Source organism: Lepisma saccharinum, chromosome 3, assembly GCF_977018435.1.
Source record: "Lepisma saccharinum chromosome 3, izLepSacc3.1, whole genome shotgun sequence".
Lineage (NCBI taxonomy): Eukaryota > Metazoa > Arthropoda > Insecta > Zygentoma > Lepismatidae > Lepisma > Lepisma saccharinum.
In genome coordinates this window covers 38,198,452-38,209,492 of record NC_139231.1, presented here as the reverse complement: position 1 = coordinate 38,209,492, position 11,041 = coordinate 38,198,452, and the positions used below count along the sequence as shown (strand labels likewise).

The window sequence follows — 11,041 nt, the reverse complement described above, 5'->3', positions numbered from 1 at the left end:
ATGACTCAGTAACTAGCCTTTGTTATTTTATACTGAAATTATACAAATATCAGTATCGGTATCGTTAGGAATCTGTGTCAGTATCGGAAAACAGTGGTATTGGCTGTCTAGATAAGTATATAAAATAAATTCAGCAGGTAGGCTATATTAAACCTGAAAAATTTGGCCATAATTTTAATCCTGCTTAAAAAAGTGCCATCCTTCACTCTATAATCTGCTACAGTTCAGAAAGAGTTCTGAGGAAAAGGAAACAAATGTACTTCCCTATTCCCAGTGAGGATGCCTAGACCCATGCCTGGCATGTGAAAGAAATGTGTAGATAAACATATAACTAACTCACTCACTTTCTCTCTTTCTCACACACACAAAATATATAATTTCGTAATTTAAATTATGCACTTGACTCTTTTTTTTAAATACAATTTTGAATACGTATTGTGAACTCAGTAGTTGCAAGTAAACGAACAAGGCTTCATATAAAAAATAATTTATTTCTCACTTTACTTTACAGTATGCTGCTTCTTGTGTCTGAGGATTTCTGTAGGTGTCAAATACAATGTCTTTCCACATTCAGAACACTCGTAAGCCTGGGAATTTGGTTTTCTTACAAAGGAGCTATCCTGATTCTCATTGGCAGGTGCATCTGAAAAAAATAAAATAATAATTATGTGAACTGAATATGTTTTAGGTTTTATTACTTAACATGGATTTTCCATGATTATCACAGTAGCATGTAGGGTGAGAGGATTAGGGGAGAGTTACTCTGGCTTGAAACATCTACAACTAACAATAGTTATTTATTTGTTGTTATTGTAATTTATAAATGTGTAACATGCAAGAAAAGATGGATTTGTGACTAATAGAAGTGCAGATGACATTTCAGCTCTTCCAAGAAGTGCCTCCCTGAAAAAAATACATTAATGTTACCATGGAGCTTCACCCTCATCATATATTAAGTCTGTACATACAAGTAGGATAAATAAAAGAGGTAAGAAAGAAGGATAACAGAAGGAATCAAAATTTACATTAAATACGCCAATACATCATTTTTTTCTTTCTTGTTTCTTTTTTAACCTGGTATATGTTGTTTAAGTGTATTGCCATTGCCAGGGTTGGACACAAGCACATAAAGTGGCTAGAAGTTCTATATTTTCTGAGTGTTTTAACACAATTCACACGTGTCTTTCTAAGGATGTTATGCATATGAAACACATCTGAATCAACAGTCTTCAACATAACCAAGACACTAAATATGGTACTCAGTTTACTCTCAGAAAAAAAATGGATATTTAGAAATTTACAAAGATAAAACAATTGTTGGTAAATTTATTAAAATGATATACTATGCCATTATTGGTCAATAATAAGGAAGTAATTGGAAAACACACACACACATAGAGTGAGCACTTATAGGATTTATAAACAACTTAGTGAGTTTATCTATGTGTTTGCAGACTAACTGCAATGATATATTGAATACAAAGCTTGCAGTATTTTTTTGCATTGCTGCAATTGTTTATGTTTACCCTGTATATTCACATTTGATTACTGTGTAGTACGTGAAAATGAGAGATTAAGACACATGAAGAGTGAAGAAAACAAATATGGTTTTACCATAGCCATCTATTTGGTACGGTCAATAAATAACCAGATTAATGCCGTGAAAAAGCTAAATAAAGTGACAGAGCGATGAAACTTATGGGATATGTAGGTCAGACTGGGGTACGCCATATGTCTGCGAGAAGAGTTCCAGATCACGTCGCTAGGTGATAGCAAGGAAGGGAGGTTGTGTATGTCCAATTTGCCTCCAAGGCGCCAGTCAATCATTCAGTGAAGTGAGTCATGGCATTCACAGTGTCAGGTGACACAAAGGAGGCTCAGCGATCCGTGATACAGTTTTTGATGGCAGAAGACAACACACCAGGGAACATTTATGAGCATATGACTGCTGTGTGTGGTGGTGAGTGCATGTCCCGAACAGTGGACAGGTTGGTTTCGAGCAGGACGCACAACAGTGTCTGCTGCAGTGTGTTGTGGGTGCCCTAAATGTGCCATTATGGATGAGTCCATTTCTGCTGTTGATGACCTCATACGGGAGTGTCGGGGGATTAGTCTGAACCAGATTGCAACCGAACAGCATAACACTATTGTTCATGAACACCTTCAATACCGGAACGTGTGTGCAGTCTGGGTGCCAAAGACGTTCACAGAGGAGCAAAAGGCTACACAAATGGGGAAGTCTCTCATGCATTTCCTACGTTACTCGACAGAGGGCGAGAATTTCCTACAGCGCATTGTGGCAATGGACGAGATCTTGCTCAGCCAGTATACGCCAAAGAGTAAACACGACAGGAAGGAGTGGAAACACCCCTCGTCCCTGCGATACAAGAAAAGCAGACAAGTCGACTTTGTTCCCAAGGTGATGTTCACATTTTTCTTTGATGATCGTGGTCCACTTCTCGGTCGCTTCCTCCAGCAGGGTGAGAAAATGAACGAAACTAGGTGAGACCTGCAATCAGGCGCAAGCGGCGCAGCTTCTTGTCACGAGGTGTCATCCTACTGCAAGACAATTCACGTTCCCACGTTGCTGGACACACTATCGACATGATCGCACAAATGGGTTGGGAATGCTTAGATCATCCCCCCTACAACCCTGACCTATTCCTATGTGACTTTCATGTGTTTAGCCCACTGAAAGGTGCCCTACGTGGAATCCCCTTTGCCTCGGATGCACAACTGCAGGCGGTCTTCCATTGGTGCTCACAGCAGCCACAGGATTTCTGGGACAGGAGCAACAAAAATCTGGTGAAGCAATGCAGGGGAGTATACAGACCAGTATTAAAAGGTAAGTCCTTACAACATTTATTCCAGTTATTTATTGACCATACCAAATAGAACCATTCCAGCCTGGGCACTTAGACAGTTAGCTTGTTATTGAAAGCATTTCTGCTCCTACTCACCTAATAGCGCTGACAGCCAACCTGTCTGCTCCTTCCAACGACACTTCTAAAGCAGATGAAGTAACAGTCCAAAGGTTTGTGATTTAAGTATTTAGACCTCAGGGGTGGGCAGGAGCAAATGTTGATAAATTAGAATGGGCAGGTATAGTAGTCATTATGTGAGTTATTGTTATGTGAACATGTTTTCTCTCTCTCTCTCTCTCCCTCTTTTTCAGTCCCGGTATCTTCCCATTTCTATCTCACATTCCTCTCTGTTCATGCTACCACTCCCTCCTTCCCCTTCATATATTTCTGGATCTGCATTCTTTCTTTTTCCCACTTGTATGTTTTCTACGGAAGGTACAAAGGCAATGCTGGGAACTACACACACCCAAAATATATATATATATATATATATATATATATATATATATATATATATATATATATATATATATATATATATACACACACACACACACACACACACACATATGACTACTGAAGAATCTGCCATGTGCATACAAGTTATATTTTTTTCTTAAATGATGATTCTGTTGTAATGTGTACACAAATGATTCTCAACATCCCAGTGTGTTGCAATTAGTAATTTGGCCAGTTTGTAATTTAACCTAGTACAGGTCTGTCTGCATAATGTCATAGAAGTGTCCCATTTTGACTGAGTCTTTTATTAAATGACATATTCAAGGGGGAGGAGCTACATGAGCGGAAATGTATTTTGCAGTGTCTTGCCGCTACATTGGAAGTTATCCATTATTTCTAAATGGCATATGTTTTGCAGATTTTCTTTTTATTATAATTTATTATAATGCAACTAAAACTGAGTGAGGTTCGAGTGACTATAAATTTGTAATAAACATTACTTCAAATATACACAGAATAACAATAATAATAAATATCAACTCACTACCAGGGCAAATGTGCATAGGTGCATGTCCAACGTCTGCTCTGCAAGGGTTGGAATTGAGTGTGTCTAGTGGAGAAATTTGAGTAGATTTGTTATTTAACATCCTTTTCTGCCACCTTTGACTAATTGCAACAATGAGGATGAGTGACGAAATTGATGAAGGGACACTCACAAAGAACACCCATGTCCAGGTTGGGATTTGACCCCTAACACTAGAGCATGAAGTGCAAACCACTCTGCCACAGATGGCTGCTCTCTATTGGAGAAAACTTGATCTTGACTTCAGGCAGCACAGAAAAATCTTTGTGATGGCTAGAATACCCAGGCTGGAAGGTTCGAAAACGACCACGGTTTTACAAATGAAATAAAACATTCATATAAAATACCCAAGTTGCTAAAATTGAGTTTTGAGGAAATGAAGAAAAGTAAAATATAAAAAACATGGAAATATCTCAACATCACCTAATCTTACATCACATCTTAGCTCGTGGAATAAATTCACAATAAGAATTTTACCTTCTGATTTCTGTGGCTTGCACCATTCCATATGTTCAAGTCGTTCAATTGGAGCAAGGCATACAGTGATCTCACAATTATCGCACTTCCATGGAGCAAAAATAACATCTTCCATTGGAACTTCTTTCCCAAATGAAAGACTAAAAAAAACAAAAAAAAAACAAGGATTGTGTAGGTTTCTGCACAAAGTCTTAAGTGGGAACCTGCATTTGAAAAACATGGAGCGAAAAACTCAATATGCTGACCAAGGCAGAAATTTATTTTATTAAAAACATAAACTAAACGTAACGTTTAGTTAGTTTATGTTTTTAATAAAATAAATTTCTGGCTTGGTCAGCATATTGAGTTTTTCATATCATGGAAACAAGGCTTAATGGTGTTATAAAACATGGAGTTACTTAGAATTTCCATTCAAGGGTGTGACAGTGGCGGCTGGTGGCTCTGAAGTTAGGTAAAGGGCTAGTAGGAAAAATTAGATTATAGAGAAAATTAGAGCAATAGTTAAGCATACTTATTTTAACAATGGAACTCACATATTTCTGGCATTTCAAATCGATCCTTCTGTCTTTTAAGGCCACAAACCTGTCAGTGATGTCCTTGTGAAACAGCTACTTCTTAATTAACTGAAGTAACAGTTCTTTCTAAATTGCAATATTTGCTAACGAAAAAGTCCATATTGTGAAATTGCATTCCTGAGGTATGTTTTTATCTGTTTCAGAGACAAAATGCTTCTTTCCTCTTTCCATGGATGTTTAAAATTCACATTGTAGCACTTACCAGATTTCTTAACTTCTTTTACTAGCACTGATTCTTAGTGATTTGGTAGGATACCCACAATGTACAACTCCTTCTTATCTTAGTCTTTACAACGAGAAAATGAGGATCCTTACAAAATCCACACTAAATCATAAACACGTTTAGTCTGCTGTGCTAAAGACACAGTGACCACGAAGGGTCAGTCACGTTGGATCGCTGCCTATACATAGTTACAGCAGCATGGGAAGAGGAAAGAGCCAGAAACCAAGAGATCTCATGTAGATCAATCTTCAACCCCGAGAGAAGAGCAAGCATCATCATCATCACCATCCTATTCTCCTCGAAATAAAAGCGAACCAGAGACTGCAGGTCAGTGGCATGTCTAAATTATTTTTTCTATTGCGGAGTGAAAATAAACAAAACAAACTACACGACCTAAAGCACTGTCGCATACTGCTCCAAGGCAGATGGCAGGGAGCGACTGAACTAACACAGCATCCAGTGACGGAAGAACCAGTCCTAGCATAGACTCATACAAGGACCCCGTTCAAAAGTACGACAGTTGCATGGCAACTAGGTCATCTGTGGGACAACCTACATGTGATCTGGTTACCGGACATAACGATGACTCTCGAGCAACAGATACAGAACATGAACCTCCTTGAGCAGTACGGGGGACACAGTACCCTTTCAACCAAATTCACAGATCAAACTACTGGAGACTCGTCTGCAGACCAGACAGATTCGTCCACCATTTTACCCAACAAAATCAGGCAACCTTCTATGATTGTGAACAGTGGGACATGTACGCCAGATTACAATGAATGAAGAAATGAATCATGGGAGTCTTCAGGCCACTGCACGACGGGACAAACGTATCAAACATCAAAAGCGACATGGCGATACTGGCACATCGAACACCCATGACACAAACATTCATCTGTGTTCACGAGAAAAACTACACCGGAATTACACACTACTATTGCATGTCCCAAACAACAAGCAGGATCGACGCTTTCTGAAGAGTTCTTGCACCAACACTGCAGCATGATTTTTTCATCATAAAATTTTAAAGAGTCCAAAATTTTAACAACCTGTTGTAATATATATACAAAAAACCATTACACTTGGCAAGCGATGATCCTCAAATACCGGACCTGATATACACCGTGAGATGAAACCCATCATGGCCAAGTATCTTCATCTGCCCGTTATAGTATCAATCGTACAAAATTGCATATTATATCAAAAGCACCAACCGCTGAAAGATAAAATTAAAGAAACCACAAGAGGAGGATCCAACATCCATCCACACATTTCTCACATATCAGAACATGATGACGGAAGAATTCAATCTGACTTTCAACAACATCATGTTCAACCTGCATCCCATGAACAAACACAATTGCATAGTGTTGGAAGGTCCATCCGATACAGAAAAAGGTTCATTCATAAGACCGCTACTGTGACTGTTCAATGTGGGAGAGAGATTCCCAATTCTTCCCAATTCACATTTCAGAATTGCGTGAACTGACATACTCTACAGAGAAGAACAGCTGATAACAAGTGACATAGCTGAGACTTTCAAGCTATTGTTGGAAGGAACTCTATGTCAAGTGCTTGTTAATATAAAGAGCCCAATACCGTTCACAGAATACCAATATTCATCACCACGAATCATCCCATCTGATACTATTGCACGAAGAACCAAGACACTTTGAGAAACAGACGTCACATCTTCTATTTCAGAGAGCAAATCACAGGATCCTCTGGACAAGGTGGTGGAAATCCTGCAAGGTACAGTGACCCAGGTTCCAGCCATAGCCAGGCAAAGAGAAACGACCCTGAATCTGATGGGACAACTGCAGATAGCAGCACAACTTCGTCAACATGCACCGACCATAGCATCAATAGCACAAACAGAATACCTAAGCGGGACATCCACGACATCGGAATCGGCAGCGGCGGATGCGAGTACATCCAATGTGCCAACAATCCAGGATCTGCAGTCAACAGTACAACACCAGCTGACGGAACCTATCAATTTCTCTTAAAACTGCACTTAAGGAAATAACATGGGTAACAATATGCACTCAGTTTAACTCCTCGAAAGCTAAGTGCAGTAGATTCCTTTACCTCTCCCTAGATCTTGTCACGGAAAGGCTAAATCACGCAGCAAAAGCAGTTGTCACTGCAACCAATGTAACCCAGCTACTTTTGTGTGCAGGATATCGCTTTTCCAGCTAGAGATCTGCACTTGTGGATGGTTCTGCAAGGCAAAGCTGTTGTCGAAGTCACGTGCCGTGTTAACAGACTACAATGCACAAATATGTATGTCTCATTTCATACTAACATACATGATAATTTAATAAAAACATTTTGTACATTAATATGTGGTGAAGTGTCATTGCATCTATTTCACCTATTCACACACTGCAGTGTGATAATATTTCTAGAATGGTGGAAAGTTTAATTTGAAGTGAAAATTACCATAAATAATTTTATTGTAAAAAAAAGGGGGTTGTTAAAATTCTGAACTGTTGTTACGGAGTGTGTGTCTTAATTTACATAAAAAAATAAAAAAAATTGCGTGTGAAGGCAATTTCTTCATTTCTGAATGTTCCATTGAAAGATGTAGAATACTAGGTTGGATGAGATGATATTCACTTGGAAGATATTTGAAGGGCTGGGGTGCAAAATATGGCTCTTTTCACTTTGTAACTCAAAAATGACCAAAATGTCACTTACAATATTTTACACCCGAGCCCTTCATTTGTAAATTGTTAACCAACACGAAACCACATTTCAGAATGGAAGCTGTATAATATGAAGTGGCAGAAAACGGGTTTACTCACAACTGCAAAATATGGGACATGCTACATGCAAATATCAAAATTATATTTCTCCCTTATGTGGAAGCACACAATTATCAAATTCAAATAGGGTCTAGAAGACATGTGGAAACTTAAAATAAATGACATGAGAAAGTGTGACTGGGGTTGTTTTGTGCTATTGAACTTTGAATGTTGACAACATTGAACATCTGGTCTTGACCAGATACTATGTATTACAGAGAAAACCTTATTTTACATTCCTGGATATCATGTTTTCCTGCTTTAGACATTCAATCTTCATGGTCCCTCCCAATAGAATGTTATAAAATTCCCCTCCCTCCATTTTACATTTTCCCACATTTTAAGTTTTTTACATTGGTCCCCTGAAAAACATAAAATCAAGGTTCCACTGTATTAACTTTTATCTTAAAAATAAAAGCTGTTTCATCATCCAAGTTTGATTTGCTCTTGAGACATACTTGTTTGATTTCTTTTAAAAAAATACTTATTAATCAGAAAAAAATAACCAAAACTTATATAGCAGGTTTCTTAATAATAGCAACCACACCAGTTTACCACAAAGGACCAAAATCTGAGAGGTCAAGGATCAACACCTGACCAATTCGACGTACAATAATCCAACGACAACTAAAAGGTAAAGCGCTTCCCTGTGATATGCACCATGCCATGAAGGCATATAGGGCATGTGGGGTTAGGATCCCACACTTTCTTGATCACAGCCGAAGGTGGGGTGATGTGATCAGCACCATGCCCCTGGCCACCTTTACCGACCAGAGTTTCCTCCAGGTAACCACTTTATACAACGCTGAATTCAATGACAACTAATAACAAGCATTCCTTGGTTTCACAATTTATTAAACTAAAACTTAAATGCTGTGGGACAATATTGCTTTAAGAACAAATTATTGATAAATGCAAACTACAGAATGTTTCAAAACTCACAAGAGACTGCATTTTCTTCATTTTGAAGCCTTGTCCACTGAGATGTCTTCAAATAATTTTGATCAGTGCACAAGAAATTAATGAATGACTGAAGTCTGATTATTTTTTTTTTTCGCAGAATGCTAATTTCATAGAAAAAAGTGATGAGAAGTCATTGCAGTTTCCTAAACTGCTCATATACTAATTGGTGTTTGTGACCAAGGGAGGTTATGTGTAATTCTTAATGGATTTAGGAATAACGATTTTTATGGAAGACTTGAAAAAGTGACATTTTAGTGGCATGTAATGTTAGTTACCGAGGACATGTAAGGGGTGACCTTCTGGTAAGGCACCCAAATGTCAACGTCACATCCATGTAGTAGAGTCCAGCGCAGATAATTCTGCCGTGCAATGCGCGACAGAACTAAAGAAGCAGTGTTGCTAATGGAGAAGATAGAAAAATCGCTGCGGTGCGCCGATGCACAGCTGTTACGTACAACAATAAAATTAGAGAATTCAGGTCTATCTAACGTTGAGTTTTAAACGTCATGCATTATACCAGGACTAGGATTAATATGTACTAACAAGTGGCTTTGTATGTAGCTACATACATATGGACTAAAAATTCGCAAAATATGAACTAACACATAAGTACAATTACCAAAAATTCTGCAAAGAAGACTTCTTCATACGATTCCTTATTTGAGTGATTTCAAACAAAATTAAAAAAATATATACGTATATATTATTTTTCATTGCATTAATGCACTGGTGGCGTTCTAACTTTTCACTCCCAAAACCCGTATACACTGGTATGGAACTGCAACGGCAGATAATAACATGCCAACGTGTTAAACCGCTACAATTGCACCATAACACTCCTCCTCAAACAGTATTATTATTTCCTCTCTGAGATCTGCGACAGTCGGTTGCCTTTGTTGTACATTTACAAAGGATGCCGGCTTCGACAACAATAACAAGTACATATACTGCCACTAGATGATAAGCTGCGCGGCTTTTTCTTTTGTTATGAACCAGGGCCGGCGCTAGTCATTTTGCCTCCCTGGGAGGTGGCAGTAGATGCCGCTCTATTTCGACCCCCCCCCCCCCCCCCGGTCATTACGCAGCAACGGAAAATTGAAAATCAATATATTCCTAACTAAAACATCAAATATAAAATAAATAATGAGACTTCTTCTTATGCTATTTCAATAGTATTCAGCGCAAAAGAATATCTCGCTCGATCACAGTTTTCAATAGGCTTATTTTTTCTTCTCTTCAAATTTTGCCGCTCGGTTCGCCCTCCCCTTCCGCCGGCCCTGCTATGAACTTGGTCACCCATCAAAGCATGGCAATTTTAACACAGAAAACAATATGTATCGCATTAAGCAGCAAAAATGACAGCCTCCTCTATGCAATTTCTACAAGAACACCTGCCGGAGCCAGAGTTGAATTGCTTAGAATTTCCCGAGCTTGGCTATGCAAGGTTTTTGATTTCAACTTCGACAGAACTGGAGGCATTATGGAATTTAACGTTCATTAGCAAACACACACTTTTACATACACACACGCAATACACGCACACAACGTCAAACCGGTCAAATACTTAGTATAAAATAAAAATATGGTGCTTCCAATCCAACAAAACTCACCGCCACTTAACCTGCTTTCCCCTTCCGTGACAGAAATAGTGCTTCATTATTACAGTTGGCAACACTAGTTACTAGCTAGCCAATGAACATGCACTGCATAAAAGAAGCAACGACTACGCCGTGCTATATTGCCACATTGCCGTCCCTGCTGACCGGTGGGAACCGCGAGCTGGAGCGCTGTTCAATTGTTTTCAATGAAGTTTGCGCGAGTGTGTCCAGGAATGGAATGACAATATGGCAACAATAGCGAAGGTTTTCGAGCAGGGTAGAACACGTGATGCTAAGAGAGAGGGAGACGAAACGAAAATTCGTTTCTACGCAACGGCAAATTTACGTGTGTGGCACTCTACACCCTGGTAACTGCTTCTTGCAGGCCAACGAGGCTCTCGCATCTGGACCTACTAATCCTCTGTAGGACTGTGCGTGTGTTGTCCTGTGTTTACATTGTATCTAAAGATATCTGTTTGGCGGTTA

General features: G+C 38.9%; 1 protein-coding gene across 2 annotated transcripts in view; it reads right to left on the bottom strand.

Annotated features, from left to right (window-relative positions):
- Positions 1 to 500: 500 nt before the first annotated feature.
- Positions 501 to 11,041, bottom strand: part of LOC145984985 (putative ATP-dependent RNA helicase DHX34) — a 149,326-nt gene continuing 138,785 nt past the window's right edge. For both annotated transcript variants that reach the window (XM_083118463.1, XM_083118464.1), the window contains 2 exons: positions 4,384 to 4,523; positions 501 to 643 (listed from right to left, as the gene is read on the bottom strand). In XM_083118463.1, the coding sequence (XP_082974589.1) occupies positions 501 to 643; positions 4,384 to 4,523 (283 nt within the window). The remainder of the gene's footprint in view (positions 644 to 4,383; positions 4,524 to 11,041) is intronic.